This window comes from Blennius ocellaris, assembly GCF_963422515.1.
Source record: "Blennius ocellaris genome assembly, chromosome: 1".
Taxonomy (NCBI): domain Eukaryota; kingdom Metazoa; phylum Chordata; class Actinopteri; order Blenniiformes; family Blenniidae; genus Blennius; species Blennius ocellaris.
In genome coordinates, this window is record NC_137650.1 from 16649087 (window position 1) to 16676917 (window position 27831).

General features: G+C 41.1%; 1 protein-coding gene across 1 annotated transcript in view; it reads right to left on the reverse strand.

Annotated features, from left to right (window-relative positions):
* LOC308132290 (neural-cadherin) overlaps window positions 1-27831 on the reverse strand; it is a gene marked incomplete at both ends in the record, with an annotated part of 403944 nt that overhangs the window by 14702 nt on the left and 361411 nt on the right. Inside the window, 2 exons of the mRNA XM_080499326.1 lie at window positions 6465-6709; window positions 25891-26071. Of these exons, the coding sequence (XP_080355452.1) occupies window positions 6465-6709; window positions 25891-26071 (426 nt within the window). The remainder of the gene's footprint in view (window positions 1-6464; window positions 6710-25890; window positions 26072-27831) is intronic.

Consider the following 27831-nt stretch of genomic DNA (forward strand, 5'->3'; position numbering starts at 1 on the left):
TTCTACATATGCAAAAGGTCTAGTTCTCTCAAATATTGTTGACAGATTTGTCTAAGTCTGTTAGTGAGGACTTCTCCTTTGCCGAGACAATCCATCCCACCTCACATGTGTGGCGTATCAAGATGCTGATTAAACAGCATGATTATTGCACAGGTGTGTCTTAAGGTGGCCATAATAAAAGTCCACTCTGAAATGTGCAGTTTTGCTTTATTGAGGGGAGGGGGGGGGGGGGGGGGGGGGGGGCACTGTTCAGTGTAAGTGGGTCACGTTAACACATTACATAGACTGAGAAAAATAATCATGTCACTTTTTAGCTGTCAGAAGAAATACTTCTAAGATCAGCTGAATTACTGAAGAGTTACAAAATTTGGATCAATTCCACCTACTTTTCTCTTAACTGAATAAAAGCTTAGTTACGTGACGTCACAAATTTGCAGTACATTTCAACGCAGCAGTTTTAATGAACCAACCTTTCTTCTCTGCTTCCTGTTTGATTGCCAGTCGACATATACTGCTTTCATCTGTATCAGATTCCGACCAGACATGCTCATGGAAGTGATGCAGAAAGGTTTGTCGGTTTACTGCAAGGAAGTTTTCTTTGCTGGAACTTTTGGATGTGATCTGACCAGACACTTTAGTGTGGGTGGTGATTTTCCTGAACTATATAATACAGACCACAAGTCTGAGAGAGTCTATCTGTCCTGTGGCTACATTTTGGTTCATGTTACTGGTTAAAATGAGTCACAAGCAAGTTTTCTAACTTAGGTTTTTATCTTTATGAGCTTTCTGTTTTTTATTTCCTACATTTGCACCCAGATATTCGTATTTTTTAGTTTCTTCATTCTTAAAAGCGGCTCATTATTTTTATTTTTTTTTACTTTATCAATGTTGATACGTAACGAGACAAACAGGGAAATGTCGAGACGAGTATTTTTGCTGTGATCACAGTCTTTTAATTCACAGGTATGTAAACCAGGGATGTCAAATGTAAGGTCCATTAGGTCCCACTCAAGGTGAAATTGGACATAATGTGTCTCCTGAACTAATGTGTTTGACACTGCTGCTGTAAAAAATTAAAAAAACTACTTTAAATCAATCAGTCACATAAAATCTTTTCTCCCAAGAGAATTAAATGCAACATAACATTTCAGTAGTTCAGTTTCTGCAAAGCAGAAGCATCAAACAGTTTTTGAAGTGGGAGTCAAAAGTAAAGATGTACCAGGAAAGACAATAAATAAAGATCAGAAAAAGATGATGGTGAGAGAGAAACTTCAGGGGGAACAAAAAAAGTGGGCACTGTGGTGCATGTGAGGAGAAGAGGCTGTTTGCATAAAGTACCGTAGTTGGACACGTGTAGAAACCCAAATAAGCAAATAGAATAAACGAGTTCACATCGCAGAGAAGCAAATCAATATTCAAGCAACATGATAAATTCAGAGGGCCGAGGCATTAATCATTAATATCGTCAAGAGAGAGCCAGTTGGACGTCGACTGGGTTTACTGCTGTGCTGACATTTTTGAACTCGAAACTTTGACTCTGAACTCACAACCTTGGAGGAGCACCCCAGGGAGCGTCACTGGGTCAGCGCTGCCAGTCCATCACTCCGATCAATGGGTGAAGAACAGAAACCCACAGATGAGGGGCTTCGGCTCTGCTGCATTAGCAAGAAATGATAAAGTAACGGCTGCTTAATGACCCGCTGCAGAGGGCTTTCTGTACCAACGCCCCGAGTTGCATCCAATCTGAAAGACTGATGCTCATTTTTATTAAAAAAAGGCACAAATAATCCTTTGATAATATAAATTTTAGACTTTCCAAATCAAAGATTGACATCAGTATGTCTGGATATTATTTTTTGAGTTGTTCCCAGGAAATGTTTCAAACATGCACACAAATGCATAAAACACAAAAAAACCCATATATACGATTGTAATTATTTCGTTATATCCTTCAATATATCACAAAAATATCCCAAAATTTTGATTTTTACTGATTAAATAAGGAGGCAGCTTTCTTCCAAAAACAACTTTTAGGCGTTATTTACAAAATATGTGATTTACCCCCATTTTCACGGAGACAGAGCTTTTTCAAAAAGTTCCACCTGGAGAACTGCTTTCAAAAAGTTGTGTTATGAGTGGCTCTGAGCACTGTTGTCAGGAAAATAGACAAAATGAAACAAAAGTTTTCATTTTCATTTGAAAACTGTTGCGTAAAAGGGGCTTCAGAGTCAATTCATCCTTTCTCTTTTCCATTCATCTTATGTTTGTAGACACTTTTATTGAATGTCCTCACTTTCCAAGCATAGCGGAGTAGTTAATGTATGTCAATGGGATAATTACTCCTGCCAATCTGACATCGAAGTGCAACGGAAAAGCAAGAGATGAGGCAATTGGAGCATCTGCCTCAGTCTATGGAGCAATAAAAGCGTATCTCCTCCGTGTATAAGTGAAGGTAAGACACACTGCAGTTAACACGTCTGATCCGAGTGCTCACACTGTGACAAGAGTGCAAGAAAAACAAAAATTAAACTCACCTTCAATAGTCCTTCACCGTACATCCCACGGTTTTACCCACCCAGTGGACAGAACTCAAAATACATCCTCACTTTTCAATTAAATGATTTTACTGATGCAAACTAGGGATGCAACAATACCAACACCAGTATCGAGTATTGGGTCCGATACTGCACAAAGTACTCATACTCACACTCATAAAACATCCCTGACACAATCTAGCGAGTGACATCATCCCACATGTTTCACAGCAATGAAGATTGTTTGTGTATGGAGTATAAATAATTCTTAATGGTGTATAATAAGCACTCGTATCAGTAGTTAACATTTGGTAAGTAGCTAAAGGTTAGTACTTGCACTTGTTCTCATCCTTTAAAAAAATCTGTTATTGGTGCGTCCCAACTTAGGACTTTGGTGTGGCGTCCAGTGAGGCAGCAATCTGTCCCACCGGCACTAGTGTACACTGCTGTAGTCCAACCGGTAATAGATCAGGTTACATGCAACCCTGCAAAACATACATACAAGTATCCATATTTGTCTAATTTTTGTGGTTCCATTGTTCGACTGGACGGAGATTCAAATAAACTTGAACTCTGCTCAACTTGCAAAACTGTGTTCTTATAATTATTCATATGGTTGTATGTGACATTAGATTTGTAAGTATGTCTTTACTCATGGATTCAAAAATATAGTTATCTAAAAAGGTTTAAGTAATGCTTGTGGGAGTAGAAATGAGAGAAGATAACCAAATGCATACACATTTGGACTGGAATTCATGAAAAATCTCCTTAATGGTTGTTGGAACTCAGTATTGAAGTGTGAATGGCCGCTTTCTGGAAGGTCAAAGATGAATCCTGTTACGATTCCTCTCCAGCAGTCCAACTGATGTTGAGATAGTCTGACTGGTGTGACTATAATTCCTGGAATTACTCAAATCAGAGGGATTGATACACATGGGACCACGAACACATGAGCGCAACATAACGGAAAACCATCAAAGATGTGTCTGTGCCTGACTCTAAAACAGATGAAAGAGAATTAATCTGTTTACCTGCAGAATGTCTTTAATCTTCACTGATCACAACATTTGAAGATGTGTTTTCTTTGAGAGTTGCTGCCCTTCTTTTGTTCTTGCTATTCAAACATTTGGAGTCTCCACAAGCAATATTTGATGAAGGCATTCGTAAAAAAAAAAAAAAAAGTCTCTGTTGCTGCTACTTAAATTTCAGAGTGAGGAACGCTTGACCGATCGAGCGCAGAATGCTCCACCGATTGAAATTACTACCAAAGCCCCTGGAGCATTGATCTCAATTTCTGCAGGTTTGGGTAAACACCACCTTATACGCCTACAAATCAAGTAATTAACACTTAAAACAGAACAGAGCCTCGGCAGATCAAGGTTGGATGTCGCATTTAATATGAGCTTGGAGCCAAATTGGAAAGGGAGATATTCTGGGATGAAGGTGAGAAGAAGAGAAGGAGAAATGATCATTTGAACTGTGTGTGACTGGTCCGGAGGTGTGAAGGAGGTGCCATCAGAATCAACAATGAGATGGGCAGACATGACCAGCAGCGCTGTGACACCGACATGATCAGCGTCATTCTCAGAACTACGCTGCTCCGACCTCCTCCTCCTCCTCCTCCCCTCACCTGCTGTCTCTGTTTTGCAATCTATCCAGCTCCCTCTTGTTTTCTTTTGGTGCTGCTCGGCATCCTGTTTTATTCCTGCTCCTCTGATCCGTTCTCTTTTCTTGTACCCTGTGCTGTCTCATATTGCTCTTTACTGTTCTGTTCTATTGTCCTCAATTAAACAAGGGGAACATGTCACTGTACCGACAATTCTCTGTGAATGACTACACCCGAGGCAAGTTTTTCTGAACAGAGGATCCTGTAGGAATGCAAGGCTAAAGGTACAGGTGGATGAATATTCAACAGACGCAGCTCAAAATAACAATGTGGATTTGTACAAACTGAGAATGAGACACCAGTCTCCTCCAGTACATCTACCCATCGGCAAGAGGAAGCACTGGCACACCACAGTGGAAGTTTGCAAGTCTTAACTTGTGACTTCTGAAACTTCGTGACCTTTGGGTGAAGAAAGCCTGAATGCAGTGAAAACTTGTCTATCTTCGTTCTGTAGCAGTTCAGTAGGAGTTCATTTTCAAACAAACATTCAAAATGAAGTGAAAACAAAGTGTTTTTCTAGTTTTGGCTGACATCACTTCAACACGCCAATCTTCTATCCTCACCTGATCCAAGAGTGGAAGATCTGGAGTTGATCCCAGTAAAAAGAGTTCATCTTTGGCAAGTCTCCAGTGCATTACATACAGACAGTCACACGCCTACATCACGCCTACAGATAATTTAGACAATATGCATGTTTCAATCCTGGGCACAAAGTTAAACTTGGAGAGATTTGCATATGAAAACTGGCTGTGAATCACATCACCATATCAGATACTAGACCAAACCATTCATTACAAAACGAAAATGCATTTATACATTTTTATGCAACTGTTACACATGTGTTTTTTACAAGTTTAGTGTTCCATTTTTTATTTATTGTTCTTAAAAAAAAATTTCTGCTGGGCTTGTGCCAATTGGAAATAAATTACATTTTGAAAAGTTGAAATGAGAAATAAAAAAATCTATCCATCCATCCATCCATCCATCCATTTAGATTTGTATGGAACGAGACTGGAGTCAAACAGACTTTGGGCAAATTCTGTCCAACCTATGGAAGGGTAGCCAGTCCATCACAGGGCAAACACACAACCAATGTTACAGTGAACTTAAAACAGAACTCAAATCAACCTAACATGTATATTGTGGATTTTGGAAAGATACATGAAGAAGCAGTCCAGGAATCAAACCCGAGAGATTTTACTGGTGGAGTATAAGGCCCTGTTTACACGACAACGTTTCACGTGACAACACCTAATCCGTTAAAAAAAAAGGGAGTTTGTTTACACTGCTGCAGCAGACACAGAGACAACAGTGTAGTTAGTATACTGGCCTCGTGCTGTTGCTTGATTTTGTAATGAAACCACACAGAAGTGTGCGGAGAACAATACGCTATAGACGTGAAGAAAATGGAGAGGGCCTAAAACTGCCAACATGTCACCATGTGGTCTGTTGCTTCAGTCGTTCTGATGAAACCAAAGCCAGGAACAGATAACTGGTTCGGGAATATGTGTCATTACCTCGATCAACTATCCACCGAAGTCATATAGGTCATTTGTTTTTCCCACCAACTTCTTAATTTACATTAAAAAAGACCATCAGGGGTTATGTAGACCAACACATTTTAGTTCAGGGGCCACATACAGTGAACTTTCACCTTGAGTGGACCGGTAAAATAGTCCCATTATAACCTTCAAATATAAAACTCAATGTTTTTCTTTGTTGTCCTGGGAGTATATGTGATGAAAATGTCTATATTTTCACAAAACGAAACAATCACGACTGAAAATGGCTGCAATCTCAAGACAGTGTCAACTTGAGTGAAACCTGATGTAAAATATAATACAGTGACATGTCAAATAAACATCTCCTATAGTTGTTGCATTCTGGGTGTTTTTACAAACTTCGCCTGACAGTATGGCTTTGAGGCGAGTTTGATAGCAACCATCTAGCTTGCATGGCAGCAGCATCTCAGCTTGGGTCAAGGTGTTGTGTTGTTTCCACTGCTCTTAAGAAATTTTTTAAAACCTCTGTTTTATTTGAAATTTTCTTGGTGGTTTTAGGGGCCAGATTGGACCTCAATAAACCACCGGTTTTAGCCTACAGTACTTGTGTTTGACACAACTGCACTAGAAAATCTGTCAAATGTACAAGTTGTGCAATAACACTCAAATGATTTTACATATACAATGCAATAGTAATGTAAAACCTCTGCAGCTGCTGGGGCACATGTGAGTTGACTGATAGACAAAAGAAGCAATATTTACCCAGTAAGGCCATGAAGCAGATACAGATGGCAAAGAGGGAGCTGAAGCTCAGGCCAACATCCTCCCTGTAGATGGCCAGCGTGGTCTCGCAGTGGTGTCCCCTGACGCCCTCAGGGCAGTGGCAGGTGAACTTGGAGGGCGACTGGGCCACACAGGTCCCACGGTGACACGGCCGCGTGGCGCAGAGCGTGTACACGCAGGACTTTTTAGTCCCATTCACACGGATCATGTGACCAGGAGGACACCTGCAGAAAAAGAAAGGACATTTGATGCACTGACACAAGGCCTGCCAAGAAGTAGCTGGAATGGAAATGAAAGAGAAGTTTAATAGTGCAAAAATGTAAAGGTTTGTCATGATTTTCTTTTAAAATTCATGACATATGTCCACCTGGTAGTGGAGAAAAAGTGGAGACTTTTTAATAATTCGTACAAACAAAATATCAACGTCTGTGAATCCAGCTGAATAAAAAATGTAAGTTGGCTTCAGCAGAAATAACCAAGTAATAACTAAAAAGCTTTTCTCGGCCTCTGATTGCTGATTGTTATAACTCCCACATGCAAAACTGTTCTTCTTGGATGTTTTTTCCATTTCAAATCTTACCAAGGATCCTGATGAATGAAAAAAAACAAAAGACGACACAAGGTAATGAGACATGGCGAGACATGGCGAGACGAGACACAAGACAAAACATAGGCAGATATGATGTCATTTACAGTTTCATGAAATAGTTTTAATTCAAATAGCACTTCTCCACCTCAAGCCAAAGCACTTTACATCTTTTTGTGTTGCTCCTCTCCTATGTCTCCCTTCCTTTGTACAGTCTGCATGACCGACTTCCTGGCTGAGGCACACACCAAAGATCCTCCTTCATCATCAAGAACCGTGAAGAGGCTCTGGCTCTTCCTCCACTCATCACCAGATCATCAGTTTCGCCTTATGGTATTTTGCATCTCAGGCTATTGGATGTTTAGTTATTTTTCCTGTGACTCGTCAAACTTTCTCTGTTTAGGTCTCTGGGTGTAGATTTCGCTTATCATGACGCCCAAAAATGTTTAGAATCCATCTGAATGAGTTCAATGAGTGAAGTCACATGGACAAACACTTCAGCGGAGACAAAACTGCTGACTGAGGCTCTGGCAGTAACTAGGATGGGTTTATGCAGACAGGGGCACATTTTCTGCCTCACTTCAGAAAGCACCACTATAATTAAAAGCTCGTTTGGGTGTAACAGCTCAAACAAACATTTTACGAGCCCATTAATTCCACATTGCATTCAGTGTGTATGGAGCCGCTCTGGGCTGTACATTTTGATGACATCAGAGATGAGCCCTGCCTCTTGTCTCCAGAGATACGCTCATGCTTATAAATATTGATTTAATTTTACTGTGAAGCAGAAACATTAAAGTCAAACAGGCCTCACAATTTATGTCATAACTGTCACCAAACTTATTTAGACCACGTTATAGAGGATTAACTGGATATGTCTCCTCCTAAACACAGACTCTCAGTTATGTCCACATCCAGCTGAGCTGTTTACTGTAACTCATATGAGTATTTGTAATATCTGTTTCAGTTATTAGTAGCCACTAGGGGAGCTGGAGAGCAATGATTACCCACTATAACAGCAGGTTGTAGGGATGCAGTGGTGATGCGATTTGTATTTCTCATGCAGGCTCAGGCTATACCATGTTTTAATTACATTCCCTACGGCAGCTCCACTTGCCATATCTAATTACAGGGAGTCAACCACTGTGCAACTGCCGTGTTTATGTTCAGTCAGTCAGGCAGAGATGTGACTCCACAAATGATGTACGCTCTTTCGATAGGAGTGTACTCGGAGCACAAACCTGAATGTGGAGTTTCGGAAGATGTGAAGTCAACAAACATCACGGTGTGTCTGTGTGGTGCGCTCAATAGATGGTTTGATGGTTTTGATGCTGGATTTAGCCTACAGGTGCATTTTTACCAAGTTTGCTAAAAACGGAATTTAATATACTCATTGTTGTGCAACATTCACTGGCTTTTAAAAGTTGACTTAATCATCTTGAGAGGGCTGGACTAGTAAAATAGTGACATAATAACTTTTACGTTTGAACTTTAAGATAATGGATAGATGACTTCAATCTCAACATTCACAGTGGAATACTTTAAAAAAATGTATAGTTTTTAAAAACTCAGACAGACAGCTTTGCTTTGATCAATTAAGTACCTAGCTTTCATGCCAATATCTCAGTTTGGGTCTCAGGGTTGTGTTGTGGACGCTACTCTTCAAAAATATGTCTGGAAATCAATGTTTTTTTCTAATTTTGTAATTTTAACAATTTACTTGGTGGTTTGACAGATTGGAGCCAGTTGAAGGCTGGTTTTGGCCCACAGGCCAAATATATTTGACACCCCTGATTTAGAACACAATGCAAACTTTCAATATCACTCAGAGCCCCCATCTGGAAGTATACAGACTGACTTGCCAAGCAAGGCCTGGGAAACTGTCAGCATCATGACAATAGCACCATATTCTCAACGGGATTGAAATGTAGTCCATCCATCCATCTTCTCTACCAAATTCATCCAGACTGGGTTCGCCAGTTGCTGGGAGCTGATCCCAGCTCACGCTCAGTGAAAGGCAGAATCCGTCACTGGGCTAACACAGAAAGACACATCATCACACACCTACTCATACCCCTGGGCGTTTTGTAGGCCGCCATTTACATGACAATGATTCAAATGAAAATGCATTGTTTTTGCATTTTCCTTTAAGAAAGTTTCATCTGCAAAAATGCTAAAAACAATGTCGCTAGCATGCCAGGCCATGAGTTGAGGCTGTTGTTTGTTTTTGTAGTGAAACCACACACACATACAGTAGAGAACAATACGCTCTAAACATTAACAATAGGAGTACACAGACATTCGTATGCAGGATAACTAATTACCACGGCCATGGTGCACATGCACAGTCGCAGTGCTTCAAAAGGGTTGCGATTTCCACCCAGTTCCACGTCAACATGGACAGAGTTCCTTTTGAAAATTTCCACTATTGGAGCCGTTTTCAAAAAGTTGTATTTTCAATGGTTTCAAGCACCATTGTCCTTTGAACGGACACCCAAACAATCACAAGTTTTCAATTTTCACTTGAAAACACTGTGTAAACAGGGCCTTAGAGTCAACTGCTAGCCTGGTAATTCACCAGAAAGAACCAGGTGCTAGTGTTGCTACCTAAGAGGCGGAAGAGACGCTAAACCAGCATTCTGAAATCTACAGCAAACACGGAGACCTGGAGGGGTTATAGAGAAAAAAATAAAATAAAATATAGCGTGAGAATGACGAAACAGTCGCTCCCTCAAGTTAATAATACCAGGTAACGAGATAATCGCGGAGCCGTGGCTCTGGAGAGTGCTGTCAGCTGTGTCGGATATATAATTTCGAAGCAGTTTTCCGTTGTCATTTTTTTCAGGCTTTTCATCATAACATCATTGTCACTGATGGGACTACTTGGCTCCGTTAACTGTGGAAAAAGAACCGGTTCTTTGAACTGGCCCTGGCACAGGCCTTGAACTCGCTCTTGGCTCTTTCTGGTGGAAAAGACCTAACTGAGACATTAAAACTGATGGCTCCCATGCAAGATGCTGGCCAATTATTGTGAAGTCAATCACTGAATACATGAACAGGCACAGTTCTCCACCAACGCTGCTCCAGAGTTTTCGTACACCCTTTTACCTGAACTGACTTCTCAAGACATTAAACAGAAGCTTTTCTGCAAGATGAGACTCAGTTAGGTCAGCCCATATATACACGGTCAACCTCTGAAATTCAACAACTTCAAAGACCCACTTAAAAAATTATTAAAGAGTTTCTCACGTCCTAAATCTTACTGGGAAAATTGCTTCCGGAAAATATGGTATTTATGCCTAGGTATATCAAAAAACATAATGTATTTAGATTTTGCTGAGTCCTTGACTTTATTAGTGTGAACTGTGATAAGGTAGCAGGTTACTTAAAAGTGAAAACTTAAAAGTAGTTATTTACTATTGGATATTGGATCGTCAATTAAATTAACTTCTGCATCAGAAAACAAAAATGAAAAAAATCTGAAGGTAAACGTGGGCACAAGGTGCTAATCCACATTTTTGCTATGGTCTACACATTATTATTACTAATAATGATGATTGATGATGATGATGATGATGATGATGATCAACATCATCAACATCATCAACATCAACATCACCATCATCATCATCATCATCATTCTGGTCAACAGCAAAACCCTAGTTGATCACACAAGAGTTTAATGAGGTTGCGGTCTGGACTTCCATCACTCCCCATAGTCAGATAAAGAAACCAGCTGAGAGTTGATGTATAGGAGGGTTGAGTGTGTTCCCAGAACGTGGAGATATGGGATTGCCAGTGGTTGCAGCCATCAGCAAAGCATTCTTCACACAGTTTGACTCTGTCATCTAGTTTCATTTATGAGTACAATATTTTTCCACAAGTTCATGTTGAAGTGCACATGTTGCTGAAATCAGCACGAGCGAGCCGAAAGGCAATGGCAGTCAACAGAACCTGTGTCTGTGGATCTAGAATTGTGATAACCTACTCCACCTCCCCTCTGTGTATGTCCATCATAATGCACTGTTCCAGTCTTTCTTTCAATACCTGGACCATCACCTAGGACTGGTAACTTACCTTATGACATACACTAGGTCAGAGATAAGGTTGATTTCTTGGTATTTCCCTGAGCAGCTAAATTAGAGCAGTGACATCTGCACTATTCTGCATTGTCTGAGCAGAGAGCGGTGCAAAACACTTGGGCTCTGTCTCCATGAAGGCAGAAACGCTGCTCCTGGTCGCCGTAGCTGTAGTAACTAGTCGTCGTGTACATGCTCCGTAGATGAATAATAAGAATGTTTCCTCCATAGTATCATCACTCCGAGTCCATATTCTCCTGGGACTTAGTAGTTTTAGAGTTGACAGTCACTGTAAATACAATCCGACTTATTCGTCTCCACTAGAATGTCTGTGTTCTCCCTTTGTTAATGTTTAGAGTGGACTGTTCTCTGCTGCATGTGTGTGATTTCTTTACAAAAGCAAACAACAACCTTCAGATTGAACCTGAACTGTGTTTGAGTCCTCCGTCTACACTCCCTCCATGTATGATTGTGAATTAACTTTACTCACAGAAAGCCAGGACTTTAACATGATTGTTCCAAGTTCTTTTGGTACATAAACCAAACCAAATAAAACAGCTGCTATCATTATTCACTGGCTAAATGTGCTCTTGTTTTATTCAGTTTTACCAACAGGTTGGTCTTTTGAAAAAGGCTATATATCAATATAAGGTATTATGTTTCAGTCGTGAGCAAATATCGCCTTGTTCAGTTGTTTCAATAACAGGGTGTTTGCAGTACTATAAACAGCTGTCTGCTGGTGTACAAACAGAATCCAGTCCCTAATACGCATTAGCCATCACAAAAAGAATGGAGAGTAGAGGGGAAATTACAATCTGTATATCATCACATGTAATGGATTGTATATGTGAGCATCTTTTAACCTTTTACTGGAATCAAATTATGGCTTTTGCACTTTCCTGAGGTAGCTGCTGCTCTGTCAGTCTCAAAGAAATGTCTATTCTTTACATGGCTATATATGCTAAAAGTTGTTTGCTATTGTAGGTTTTCTGTATATCTGTTCTGGGACTTCTCTTTCTCTCAGCATGGCTTTTGTTCCATCGTGTGATTTCTTGCTTTGGTGCTGTAAGTTTGCCCCTGTGGTGCCATTTTTGTGAATTCCGTAATATCTTGCCAAAATTAGCCAGCTGGCTCTCACTGGCACAGCTACAGAATATTTTGTGTTGTCTTTATGAATAAATGGGTGAAATGAAAGCAATAATTGTATTTATGTGTAAATATTTGAACCGCTCCACATTTAAAACACACTTTTTCAGGTGAAATGTCACCCTCAGCTGGCAGAACCGAGCCACTTGATTTTGAGGAGTACATTATATTTCTGTCTAACTGTATGACTGTGATGTGCGAAGTTGATGTGATGTGAGATGTTTAAACTGTTGCCAAAAGAGGAGAATACACTATGTCCCAGCTTTTGTCCCCTGGAGTTATAGCCATTATGCGCATCCTTACCAGAGAGTGTTCAAACAAGCCATTTCAGCCAAGAAATATGGTTTTGACGCACTTCCCCAAGTCAATGGAAATCTTTGAAATATTCACTTTTCCTGCAGCAGCTGTAAAAAACCTGCTATTTAAAAGGTAATTAGCAGTTGGGAGGGATTATTAAGCCACAGACAAACCTCGGCACTCAGTATTCATCACGCCTGGTTGGAGTCTGTGTGGGTGTTGAATGCAGGACACCTGTCAGTCAACTACACAACACTGCATCAGCGTGCTCTCTCTCTCTCTCTCTTTCTCTCTCTCTCTCGCTTTCATCATTGCCCGTTATTAGTAATGACTCCCATCAGAGCCGTGACGGGCGTCTTATCGGAGCCGAGCCGCCGCCGCGCTCGCTCACTGCAATTAGTGACAGGTGTGGTGCTTGCAAAGCGTCTGATGCCTGACTCATTTCGGTTTTGGAACACTTTTCACAGTAGTTTTAAAGATCAGGCTAGTTAAGCAGATTTCCATCTCAATTTTCATGATGCCACACAAATGTTGTTTCTTTCGGATGGCTTTCCTAGAGATCCCACAGTTTCATTAATGAGCAGTGAGGCTGGGAAAAAGCAAAAAAAAAAAAAAATCCCCAAACTTTTGATTATGCCTGCAGGGGAGCCAGAGTTCATCCCAAAGCAGTCATAACGAAGCTTTACACTGCAAATACTATGTTTGCAAATTAAGAATTCTTGTTATTTTTTGATTTGCTCATCAGTTTAGCACTGTGTCACACTTAAAGGGCAGAATGGGTTGATTTATATCAACTCCTAAGATGGAAAACCTAAAACAACATTCACGACACCTGCGCAGTTGTTCTTGAACAGTTAAGGAGAATGAACAGAGCATAAATGGACTGACATTCAATATTTCTCTCTCCGGTTTATGTAGCAATCACAAGGTTGCGATAGTTCCACTATACTGTAGGTACTACTATGAATATAGTGAGTATACCAAGTCTGAGTTAAGTCAACTGGGTCACTGCTGGAGTTTTCCTGGGGACAAATTTCTCTGTTGGATAGAAACTTCAACTGAAAAAGAGAAAAACTTTCAAAAAACAGTCACAATTTTGTGCAGTTTATAGCAAGGTTTCTAAAACATTGTCAATGAATAATGTTGTCTGCTTTAAAAGCCATTTGAAGCCTTTAACAATTACATCAGGTTTTAAATTCTGCTTAAATACACCGTTTTCTGCTCAGTTAGCATTTTAGTGTTGTAGTCAAGAGCACCATTCCAGGTCGAGTCAAGACCAAGACCAAGACCAAGACCAAGACCAAGACCAAGACCAAGACCAAGACCAAGACCAAGACCAGAGTAATCCAATGCCAAGACAAGACCAAGACCAAGACCAAGACTTTACTAGACTTCTCTGGCAGACCTGGCTACTGACAAGTCAATGGATGTTGTTATTGCCTCTGTGAAACATGTGCCTCAGATTTTCTAAATCATCTGGTGGGGCACGGGCCGCCAGATGATTCAATGCATGTTCATGTGTTAGAATGGACCTGTCCAGATCGTCACTCAAATAAAAATCTCTGGTAGGACTTGAAAATTGCTGCCCAAAGATGATCTGACTGAGATTGAGCTATTTCTCAAAGAACAATGTGCAACAATTTAAGCTGGTAGAGGCATAAACCAACACACTCTGTGGGAGGAGGAATTTTGTATGCCACTTTAAATCTTGTCAAAGCTCTGCTTCCAATATGGCAGCTTTCTATTCCAACATGAATTAGCTGAGGCACACGAAGCAGGTCCATGAACGCTGGTCTGATGAGTTAACTGGAACAACTTGACTGGCTCACACAGAGCTTCGATCTCAACCTCTTCTGCACTTTTAGGATGAACTGGAATGCAGAGATTGCAAGTCAGACATTCTCTCCTGACCTCATGAAATGAAAGGGCTCCAGTTCCCACAAAAACACTCCAAGACATTTTGCAAAGTCTTTAAAGCTGCAAATAGGGGGGACCAACTCCATTTTATGCCGTTCCTGTTCCAACATAAACCATCCCAAGTGATGACCTTTGCTCCTGCTTAATTCAAAATCCACCAAATAATATAGAAATCATTTAAAACCTGCATTGGACTGAGGTTATTTAAATGCCAATTCCATTTTATTGCTAGCACCCTACTTCAAAACAAACTTCATCACAACAAGGCTGTACTTATGTGTTTCTTTGTGCACCAAGGGGCAATATTAGTGTGTGTAGAGTCAAATGAGCAATTTCCAGAAGTGTCTCCCTCTTTCCTTCTTTTTCTTTCTCTCTCCAACATCATCCGGTGGCAATTTTTCCACTCCATGAAAAATGAATTAGGAAACAAATTAGGTATGAAATTAGAAAAAGGACCAAATTTCACACTAAGTACATAACTTTTCATTTTTATCCGATCAATATTTGGTGTGAGAAGGATAGTTTGACAAAGTTTTCAATGTAGACTTCTGCTGCAGTCGAGAGTTTTATTACAGATCTTTCTCCAATATAACTGGAGGTCCGACCTGATGCCGCAGTAGGCTGCAATAAAACATTGGATTCCAGCTAGACGCTCCTCTCTGCCAGTCAGACTTGAAATGAAAGTTTCCTGCAGTGATGCATTCCTTCTATAATCCTTTTTTCCTCTGATTCAGGAGGTCTGGGTGTTTTACTACCATTATGAAGTGATAGTAATTTCATACTAATACATTGTCGATCCAGTGCAGCAGATCTGGTGAGCTTAATACCAAACATTTACAGAAAACTAGCCTTTCAATCACATTTAAACAATGATGTTCAATGGCCTCTGATTAGATCATGGTTAAATGCATGAACATGAGATCATGAAGCTCTGACACAATATCCACACAGGTGTGTTAAAGCAGAAATGGGTTAAAAGCTTGCAGGAGGGTAGCCCTGCAGGATTCTGAATACACCTCTGGAGTAAGCCTAGCCAGTATATTGGCATTGTGGCCGAGCAGATGAGCACAATTCTCTTCACAAAACTCAGAAATGGCATGTACCATAGCATTGTGTTGGCTTGCTAGCTGTGGATTTCCTCCATAGATTAGAATTAGGCCAGGACAGCGTAGGAAGTTTACCTATAATAAACCATCCACAATGGACAAAGTGCTGTACAGAGTTCAAATTAACTAGCATAAAAAACAAGGGGAATATATTAAAAAAAGCATTTACAAGATTATTTTTTTAAATGTGTAGAATTAAAAAGTCAATAGCTCACATGGTGTCTTGAAGGCCAAAGAGAAAAACTGTGTTTTAAAAACAGATGCGTTTCAAAAACAGACGGTGAAGAGGCCTTACAGTCACAATTTTGTGCAACACTCCAGAAAAAGTGCAATGGTGAAAATCCTCCAACCAGCACAACTCTGATCTTGCCTTTTCAGGCGGGAATTGAAGCAAAAAATAAATAAAACTCTGCTAACATGATATTCAGCAAGTCCGACATCGTCTAAAATTTGTCTAATAAGGAGCAATTACACCTGCACAGTATGATCTCTGGAGCATAACTGTCACTCAGCGGGATTTAATTTAAGACTTTAAATTGATGTTTTCTGGTTGGCTGGTGAGGTTACTCTGATCCCTGGGAGGCACTTGAAATCTGAAATGCTGCATAACTGTTTTAGAGAAGTGTGAATTGTTTATAACCATTGATATGTCACTTGGTGCGTAATAACACTAATTTATTACTTCTTCATACTGGCTTTAAAGGAGTTTCAATCACTGTACGTCAGCATGTGCAACTCTAATCATCTTTCATGGCTCAGGTCGAGTGGTAGAGAGAGAGAGAGAGAGAGAGAGAGAGAGAGGGAGAGGGAGAGAGGGAGAAAGGGTGTGTGTGTGTGTGTGTGTGTGTGTGTGTGTGTGTGTGTGTGTGTGCGTGCGTGTGTGTGTGTGTGTGTGTGTGTGTGTGTGTGTGTGTGTGTGTCAGTAGTAATGGGGTTAAAAACCCAAGCAGTACTGAGTCAGATGAGTTATACAAGGCAAAAAAATAGAGAGACGATGGGGCCGGGTGCAAGAATGAGAGCCATTGTGAGGAAAAGAAAAAAGAAATTGGTGGATGGATGATTTGAGTGAGTGGATCAGAGCAGTGGGGAAAAAAAGTAGAAGGTGAGATTAAAAGCTTGGGGGTTGCACTGGGTGAATGGAGGCTGATGTTTCCAATGGCAGAAAAAGAGCCGAGATTAGTGGATGTGGCTCCGAGTGCCGTTTAATTCGCCCTTTGCCACAGGAGAGTGTTGTTAGCCCTTGCTCTTCTCACCGAACGTTTCCTATTTCCTGCTGACAAACTATGTAACATCTGCACCGAAAGTAATATAGAACTGCAAAAGAAATGTTGACCAAGCACAAGTGTGATTCTGATTGGGGTTGAGGGGCTGAGAAAGCATTTCCATCTTCAAAACCTTATTATCTTTTAAAGGCTGTTATTAATTGAAACTTGGTTGAAATGTGGCTTTCACAGTAAAATAAAGTGTATACACTGACAATACAGCTTAAGAATCATGAATTTGTTCAAGTGCAGCTTCAACAAAATTTGACTTTATACATAGTGTGTAACTGTCATGACTATTGTACTCTGGGCTTTGTAGTACTGCATATTGCAGAGGTGACAATTATATTTTTGTTCAGCGGCCACATTCAGACCACTTTCATCCAGAGTGGTCTGGACCGGTAAAATAGAGCCATAATAACCTTTGCATTTAAACTTTTAAGTTTTTCTTTGTTGTGGTGAAGCGCGTACGTGATGAAAATGTCTATATTTTCACAAATCTAACAATGCCCACGGAAAATTCATATAATCTCAACAAAAAGCCAATTTTAATGAAACCTCCTAGCGCAAAATACAGTGAAATGCCCAGAAAACTTATCCTGTAGCTGTTGCAATCTGGGTGTTTTTACAAAGTCCCTGTGACATCGGTCCATGTCCCTAAAAAAGGTTGGGGGCCGCTGACATACAATAGTAAAGAATAAACCATAATAATAAAGCCTCGTTCTAATGTGTACATTTGAAAATGTTAATGAGAATCAATAAATGCATTTGTGTTTCACCACAGTAAAGGGGTCATCACGGTTCAGTGCTTCTGGTTTTATGCTTTGTTTTTCTTCATGTTCTGCTGTTTCTAGTTTTTGCACAAAACTATGTGGTTAGAATGCCTGGCCACTAGTGAGTGCTGCTTGACAGACATTAGATTGCTATCATGGTGACTGTCAACTATAACACTACTATGTTCCAGGAGAATATCGACTGGGAGTCATCACACTTTGGAGGAAACATTTTTCTTATTGTCCAGCTACTGAGCATGTGCAGAACAACTGGTTGCTACAGTGACCAGATGACGAGGACCAGTATTTCATAAAAGTTGGGGTTTCCAGCGTTCCCATGGAGACACATTTGGAGCATTTTCAAACAGTTATACCTTGGGGGCTGTTTGCAAAATGTTGTGGTTTTAGTGGTACTGATCACTGCTGTCGAGTAAACAAGCCCTCAGGCTTTTGATTTGAAAATGAACGTGATCTGTCGAACCAGCAAACCTGGGTAGAGACCAAGATGAACCCCGTCAAGATTTGAATAAGTTTGCTTGCAACACACAAGCAAGTGGTTTAAGAATAACCAGAGCCCTTTGCGCACGTCCTTATGGGTTACAAAGCTGGTAATTGCAGGATCCATTACTTTATTCTCCAGAACTCTTTCCCGGAGGACATTTGCACTTTTTTCGCTGGCACACTTGATGACAGTTCAATCAAAAACAAAACAAATCACTGAATACTCTCACCGTACAACTCTGTAGTTGAGAAATCTTATTAGCAGTTTGTAGACGTTAATCAGGCTTCACACTAACACAGGGCCCTGCATTCTAATTAACAGTCTTTGCTCTGATTCAACACACACACTTAAAACCTTTTCACAGATTATTTTCTCCTTTTGGTTGTAATGCATTTTCATGATTCGACCAATCACTTCTTTGCCATTTCTTCTCCTTAAGGGTGGTTCCCATGGGAACTAAAACAACAAGTTATTATTGTCATCTGTTTAATAGTTGTTATTTTGGACAGCTGGATTGATCTTCACACTGAGCGTAATACAGTGGGAGAGCACATCATTATCCACAGCTACCTGACAGAAACACCTACATACAGCTATAATGATCTTGTTTTCATCTCTCAGTGTGATAATACATTCATTTGGTTACATGTTGTAAAGCTTTGTCTTTTAATTAAGTACATAGCATTGCTGTTTAAAGGATTCCCCCTTCTGGCTTCAACACAACTCTACAGCAGGTAAATGGCTGCAGCTTCACAGCAGCATATAATTGTAACAATAAAATCACAAATAGAACTTGTGTCATTATTACATGCAGATCCTGGACGTACTAAAAGACACCATAAGTGAAAATTGAAAACTTCCCTCCCATTTTGGGTGTTCGTTTCAATGACAACAGTGTTTGGAGCCACAAACAAGCACAACTTTTTGAAAAAGTGGAACTTTTCAACAACACTGATTCTGTCTGGGGAAATGGGAGAAAATGCAAATTTTTAAAAAACGCTCTGTCTGAGAAAAGCAATACATATGAAATACTGAGAAAAGATCCCACAGAACTAAAGAAAAAGACACTAAAAACCCTGCTAAAACCCTTACTAGAAGCAAACAAAATATCACAAGAAGCTGACAACTGTCTAAAATCCACAGCCGGTATCAGCCCACGAATATATGGAACTCCAAAAATACACCAAAAAAGATACCCCACTGCGCCCCATACTGGACAGCATCGGAGCTGTCACCTACAACCTCTCAAAAGCCCTAGTAGATGTGAACAAACCCCTCCTTGGCACAACAGAACATTACTGTAACAACTCAAACCAACTGGGACAAGATCTCAACAGCGATACAATATAAACAGATGAAATCTTCATTTCACATGATGTCATATCACTATGAACATACAATTCAGACATGCAGAAGACATTAACAGGACACTTTCCTTTCTGCACATGAACATTCACCACAGACAGGAGTGGTGTAAACAAATCTACCAGTTTACAGGAAACCCACACCTCCTCTGGACATCAGCCCCACAGCACACAACGTTTCCGTTGTCAGAACACTTTATGAACGGTCCGCCATCATAACAGATGACACAGACAAAAAAGAGGAGGACAAACACATCAAGAATGCACTCATACAGTGTCAATACCCCAATTGGGCCATAAACAAAGGAAAACAACAAGTCGAGAATAAAGAAAAGAAGAAAAAGGAAAAGAAAACAAACACATGGAAAGACCAGATAAGGGCAAAAAAAAATAAAAAATCACTATCCCATACATCCGAGGGATAACAGAAGCCATACAACGTATAATGAAAAACACAACATCAGCACGGCAGTGAACCCACACACAAAACTCCCACGTCCACCCTAAAGACAAAATAAACCCAGAGAATAAATGCAATGCAATATATGAAATCCCATGTAAATCATATAACAGAACGTACATTGACGAAACGGGCTGATCCTTTAATATAAGAAAAAAAGAACATCAAACAGAATGTGAAAAAGAAACAGCAGGACGACTCACAAGATCAGAAAACGACACAGAACAAGAAAATGCAAAATCATAGTTGTTCATAGTTCATTCAGCAATAAGCCATCACAGACCACTGCAAAAGAAACAACCATATCATGAACTGGAATCAGGAAAGGGACCATAAACTGGACATGTCAGATAACGCTCTGAGGAAGACTGCAGATGCGGACGAAACATGTCAGCAAGGTAAAGAACTTTTCCTGTATTCACCTGTCATTAAAAAAGAATCTATAACATATGTAACTAGTAGTCATAGCTGACAGCTGCGCCATGTTTGTTCTGTCAGGCTGAGTTAGGACCGAGAGCACGGAGCTGATCTGAGTCCACATGACAGTGTAGCCATGACAAAGCAGCTAAATGAGTTTACTTACTCATCTGTATTGCAAAGGGAAGACATCAATTTCAGAAGAAAACAAAATGAACACATAATTTGTGATGACCTTCACCAGTTTGGCACTTGCAGATTGTCTGGCAGTCTCATCACACTTTTCAGCCGTGACTTTTTTTTTTTTTTTCATCCGGAAAGGAGCAGCAATAAAAACAAGTTAAGTCTGGCTACATCAACGCCCACAAACCCTGAGAAGACAGTCTGCTAGGTCTGAATTAATAAAAAAAACAAAAAACTAAGAGACTAAGGTCAGAGAATAAGCTGCTGAGAATTAATTGCAAACAATTTGTGATGTTTATTCATCCTGAATAGTTGTGAACTGTATCTCAATAGTCTGATTCAAGAATATTCCCCTGAAACAAATGATTACAGCTTTGACCTCCATATACTGAGCTTCCATGGGGAGACTTATTCACACATAAAGACACCATGAATACATCTGCATGACAAATCATTGTGTCCAACCAAATGTGGGGTTTATAAACCCAAATGTGGCTGCAATTACATGGATCATAAGCAAATAGATTCCAATTATATGGCACTTTTACATTGTTACCCATCCATTGGAAAGAATGAGGGGTAAGTGAAATGCTCAAGGACACTTTAAAGCATGGGCAGTGGGAGCTTGTGGATCAAACCTGCTCCCTTCCAACTGAGCAATAACTAGCTTTACCTCAGCCACACCTGTAGGGTATCATCAGGACAAGGAGCAAAAGAGCAATCAACACTGTAAAATATTCACTCCATTGTAGACACGCTAGAGCTCTGCGGTGAGCCGTCCATCAGGGCTGAAGCTGCCATTAGCCGTCTGCTCGCATACTGCTAGCTCTGCTCTCTGCCCCCCTTCTCCACTCTCAGCCAATCACATCCCAACTCCCTCCAACAGTGTGTTCAAGTAACAAAAGAATAGGAACCATCAGAGCAACGTGAAGCCCTTTAAACGATGACAAATGATGGAAGGATTGATGTGGTGGATCAAATAACCTCGTAATCCATTGGTTTCCATAGTTCCATGCGATCTACCCTTTGCCTGTTCTAGATGGTGTATCTTTTCAAAATGTACTTCATTTTTTGATTGTTCATCTATTCATCCATGTGCGAGGCCGGCTTTATGTCCAGACCAGAGGATATCTTTAGCGAACGCAGTGTAAGAGGCAGGGTGCACCCTGGACAGGTCACTAGCCATCGCAAGGCTGACTCAGAGATGACCACAGACAATACATTCAGAGTCACCAAAAGACCTAATAGGCATGTGTTTGGCCTGTGGGAGGGAACATGATGAGAGATTCAGGCTCTGTTTTCAAGTGAATTTAGAAAACTTTTGTCGCATTTTGAGTGTCCGCTTACACAACAGTGCTGTGTGTTATTGAAAATGCGACTTTTTAAAAACAGCCCCCAAGGTGGAAGTTTTGGAAAAATGCTCTGACTCTGTTTCAATGGAAATAGTGGGAAACACAGGGGGAAACCACTGCTACTGCGCCACACATACTATAGACGTAGCAACTAAAACTAATTGTGCACATGATCAGCAGATGAACGATAAGAACAATGTTTACCTCCAGAGTGTCATGACTCCCAGTCCATATTCTCCTGGGACTTCAGTTTTATAGCTGATAATGAAAACAATTCAACTTGGTCGTCTATTCATTCACATCATGTAAAACGGGGCCTCAGAAAGTCCCAACTGCAGCTGTCTGTATCATTGGAGAGCGTGTGGAGAGATTTTCCAGCTTCAAGTTCATGAATGTGCACATAGATGGAGCTCTCACATCTTGTGGGTTGTGAAGATGAACCAGGCAGCATCTCCGCTCGGTAGACTCTCAGGAGTAAACTGCTTCCGTTCCACATTTCTGCGTGGTTCTCCAGCTGGACTATGGCACACGGAAAGCCACTTCAAAGGGTCATTGACACCGCCCAGAAAATACTTGGCCACCGTCGTTGCTCCCTGACAGAACTGTACAGCAGTCGTTGTCTCAGGAGGCCACGTAGGATTCTGTTTGAGCTGCTGCACTCTGACTGGCAGGAGATTCAGCGTGCTGAGGGCACTAGATAAACAATTATATTGCAAAATATAATTCATTCAGTTTTTTTTTTTTTTACTTTTTTCTCACTGTGTTATAGTTAAGACTCCCTTTATTTTGCTATATATATTTTAATTTAAGGAGGCGCACATTACGCCAGTTCTGATGTGACTGAACAATGACAAGATTTATGTATCCACCTGAACTACAAATCCAGCCTGTTGTAATTACTTCTTAATCCTTGCCACCCCCTTCCTGCGCCAGTTAAATACAAGTCTGTGGAATCTTCTTTTATTCAAACATGAGGAATGCTAAAATGAAAGGGAAACTGAAGATAAACAAACCAAATCAAGAATATTTTTTCTTGCTCTTGGAGGAACAAATAACTATGGCGGTCTGCATTCCCAAAGAACCAAACTGTCATGGCATCCGTAAGTGATAGAAATATCTTCCTCTCATTCTCAAATGAGGAATGATAAAACTGCTGGAAAATAATTGCTGCAAAAATTTGCAAATATCATGAGTGTCAGGTTTTCCTGGGATGTGTTGCACACTTGTTTGTGACAAGGGTGAAGATCCAGAGAGTCGAAGTTGAAGAAAAGCATTCTGCAAGAAGTATGGCTGGACATAGCACGACTACTATCAACTAATCTCACACCAACTTCGACAATTCTTGATAGAAATTTGTCCCAGATTCTTTAAGCACTGGGCTGCCAAGTTACTTCAAAGACCTTTGAATGCGTTTCAACCTTCAAGTAGAAAATTGCCATGGGAGGATCAACTGGCACTAACTTTTTTTTTTGCCGCAGCTTTTAAAATGATCATTGGCACATTCTCAATATAGGTGCTTGAGGGTTCGTGGGAGTTCGCCCAACCAGTCCACATGTGTTTTGTGGATTTGCAGAAGGCGTTCGACCGCGTCCCCCGAGATGTCCTGTGGGGGGTGCTCCGGGAGTACGGAGTCCGGGGTCCCTTGTTGAGGGCTGTTCGGTCCTTGTATTCCCGGAGCAGGAGTCTGGTTCGCATTGCCGGCAGTAAGTCGGACCTGTTTCCTGTGCACGTTGGCCTCCGGCAGGGGTGTCCTTTGTCACCGGTTCTGTTCATCATATATATGGACAGAATTTCTAGGCACAGCCGGGGGCCAGAGGGGGTCCGGTTTGGGGACCACAGAATCTCATCTCTGCTATTTGCGGATGATGTGGTTCTGTTGGCCCCATCAAGCCTGGATCTCCAGCGTGCACTGACACGGTTCGCAGCCGAGTGTGAAGCAGCTGGGATGAGGATCAGCACCTCTAAATCTGAGGCCATGGTTCTCGACCGGAAAAAGGTGGCTTGCCCCCTCCAGGTCGGTGGAGTGCCCTTGTCCCAAGTGGAGGAGTTTAAGTATCTTGGGGTCTTGTTCACGAGTGGGGGAAAGATGGAGCGTGAGATCGACAGGCGGATCGGTGCAGCGTCTGCAGTCATGCGGACGTTGTATCGGTCCGTCGTGGTGAAGAAGGAGCTGAGCCAAAAAGCGAAGCTCTCGATTTACCGGTCGATCTTCGTTCCTACCCTCACCTATGGTCATGAACTATGGGTCATGACCGAAAGAACGAGATCTCGGATACAAGCGGCTGAAATGAGCTTCCTCCGTAGGGTGGCTGGGCGCACCCTTAGAGATAGGGTGAGGAGCTCAGTCACCAGGGAGGAGCTCGGAGTAGAGCCGCTGCTCCTCCACATCGAGAGGAGCCAGCTGAGGTGGCTCGGGCATCTATTTCGGATGCCCCCCGGACGCCTCCCGAGGGAGGTGTTTCGGGCATGTCCCTCCGGTAGGAGGCCTCGGGGCAGACCCAGGACACGCTGGAGGGACTATGTCTCTCGGCTGGCCTGGGAACGCCTTGGGGTGCCACCGGAGGAGCTGGAGGAAGTGTCTGGGGCGAGGGAAGTCTGGGCAACTCTACTCAGACTGCTGCCTCCGCGACCCGGCCCCGGATAAAGCGGTAGCCAATGGATGGACATTCTCTAGGAAGAATAAGGCCCAAATAAATATAACATTTCATGTGAAAATGCATTATTTTTTGTGTTTTAGTTTTAAAGGTTTACACAGCAACATTTTGAAAACAATGTTTATTTTCACAGGAATGGCAGAAACACTGAAAATGGTATATTCTTGTTGGGCCTCTAGTTGGTGCTGTTCTTTCTTTTTGTAATGAAGCCACACACACACATGTAGCAGAGAACAATGCGCTAAGAACATTAACAATGAGAGTACAAAGACAATTCTCGTGGACAGACGACCAAGTTGGATTGTAATTACAGAGACTGTCAACTATAAATCTACCAAGTCCCAGGAGAATAAGGACTGGGAGTCATGGCCCTATGGAGGAAACATTGTTCTTATATTCCAACTACTGAACATGTGCACAATTACTAGTTATTATGTTTGTGGTGCACATGTCAGTAGCAGCATTTCCACAGCAATGGAGCACAAGTGTTTTTAAAAAGTTCCACCTTTCCACCACCGCTGTCCTGTAAACGGACACATAAAATGCAACAAAATAATACAATTTTCGCTAAGAAGGTATATGGTGTAAACATGGTCTTTGACTTGTTCATGTCATAGAAACCAGAAGAAAACATTTGATATAATCTAGATCAGATTTGGGAGACTACCCATTCCTTTTTATATTTTTGTATGTCACGCAGAGAGGTCCTTTGGAGGCTCTATTGAAAAATGTTTGGAACCGCTGCCATACGGAGTGCAGAAGGCAGTAGAAAAATCGGCATAGATAATCTTTTCTTTCTAAATGGCAAATGTTAAATTTCTCTCAAGGATACAGCTTGGATAATCTTATAATTCTTCCAGCAAAACTCCAACCACTTGACCACTGAGCCCTTCAAATTAATAAAACTTTGTCCTTTTGCTCTCAACTCATATATACACTATGTTGAAAGTATTGCAAGCCTAGCCTATGACGTTCCCTTTATTATTCTACTAATAATAATGTATGATTGATAACAGACTGCCACACTTTTCTATGACTTTTACATTGTTCTGCTCAAAAATTATTGCAAGAGTCTTTCATTCGCTACAAGACAAATACAAGCTTTTTGGTTTCTTTAATGTGATCAGGATTTTAAATGTGTCAGGGCTTGGTCATTGTAAAGTTGGGAACAGAAATAATAGAAAAATCATGAAGAGAGAAACATCTTCAAAAAGTAGGGTCAAATGCACCAGTTTCCAATTGTCCAGGCGGAGCGGCTGAGTGGGGACGGTTACATCCAGCATGCTTTGGGTTTCGTGTGTGCATACCTGCATTCGTGCACTCTCCACAAGTCAACGCAGGTGAAGGGTGGGCTGCACTGGTTCCGCTTGCAGGAGTCAGACGAGCAGCCGACAGAGAGGCCTTGCACGCTGACCTGGGAGACCCCGTCTCGTGGCTGGCTGTCCAGCGGCATGTAACGACCATTGAGGCGTAGATCCCTCATGCAGCCTGCAGGGAATACACAATGGAAATGAGGACGCCATGGAGCACGTAAACAGTTAGCTGAACACATCAACAGCAACAAAAAGTTGGATCAGGTCGGCACATTTTAGAAAGTTAGTTCCTCTTACATGGGATTGCTGTGTTGCTATGACGGACATAAACAAACTGCTTGTATATATATATATATATATGATGAATGAGTTAGTGTGATGAGTCAGTTGAGGAAAATGAAGTGAAGGCTCTGTTTGCATTTTCAAGTAAAAACCGAAAACACAAGTTTTAGCTGTCCATTTACTGAAAAACGGTAATCGAAGCTACTGAATGTGCAGCTTTGTGAACCTTCTGACTTTTGGGGTTTTAAGCAGGATGTGTCAAAAAAGTTAGCACAGAGATTTTGTGGCGGGCAGTGGTTCATCGCGATGTTGCTTTTTGATCCTTCGATGTCGGCTCTTTCTATCATTGTGAAGGATTTGTTGGGATTGTCTGTTAAAAGCACCTAGAAGTGACTGTATTGACGATATACATAAAGTTGAATTGAATTGAATTAAATTGAACTGAACTTAATTGAAGCAGAATTCACCAAGCAATGGATTGTTCACCCATTAATAGGGAACGTGAGCTGGAGTTAGACAGTCATGAGGGTTAGTTTTACCCTAATGATGATGTGTTGTGGCAATTGTAATTTCATTAATAGAAAACAATGTACATGGATGTCATTTTCAAAACGTTTCCGTGTAAATGTGGAATTTTTCCAAAACAAGAACGCAAAAGCGACGCGTTTTCACTTGAAATGTCACCCAAACAGGGCCTGAATGTATTATCATGAATAAAAGCCTCAACTGTTGATATAGTGAACTGTTAAGTACTAAAGACAATAGAGACTACAGCTTTAAAAAATATTAGTGTAAGACAAAATTAGCTCAATTAAGTTCCAGTATTTGTCACTGCATTCTTAAATAAATGTGCCAAATGTGAAGGTATTACAACATGACTGAAAAGATGTTATTTCCAAAACTATTATTAACTTGACAAACCGATAATTTCTAATCAGAAAACATCTCACACGAACAAGGGGTTTTGGATGCATTTCACAAAGTGGACAACAAAATGTGCCTCTTATACCTGTCGTGGGTTATTTATCCACATTTGCCTCATAGCTGCCAATTTGCCTTCATTTTCTCTGTCAACATACAACCACTGTGTGAATTTCACTTTTTACAATTCAAATTCTCTGACATTGAGATGTGCAGACTTTCAAGGCAGCGTTAGTTCAGTAAATTCCTCCTCATGTTTAAAACGCATAATAACTTTTGTGACATGGCACTTCATTTGGGTGGAATTGGAGCTCACGGAGGATTGGATGTGATAAATTGCAGATGTGTAATTCTGCTGATGATGTGCGCATCTCTAATTGCTGGGTTGGCAAATTTAGTTGACACATCATTCAGCGGTTCTGTCACTTTTCAGAAAGTGACGTTCACACACACACACACACACACGCGCACACGCACGCACGCGCACGCGCACGTGCACACGCACTGGTACTTTCCCTGCCACCTCCAATCATGTCTGTGTCTTTTGAAATCCATTTAATAAACTCATGCATTGTCTTTTGTTGCCCGGGGCGCAGCTGTCTACATCTTTCACTGTAAACTCCACAGAGCTCTGTCTCTTCTTCTCTTCTCACCTCTGACCGCTTCCCCTCTCAGTTATCACACTGCGTTTTGCCATTCACTTGTTAAATTTCTTCTCTCGCTCAGACTCCT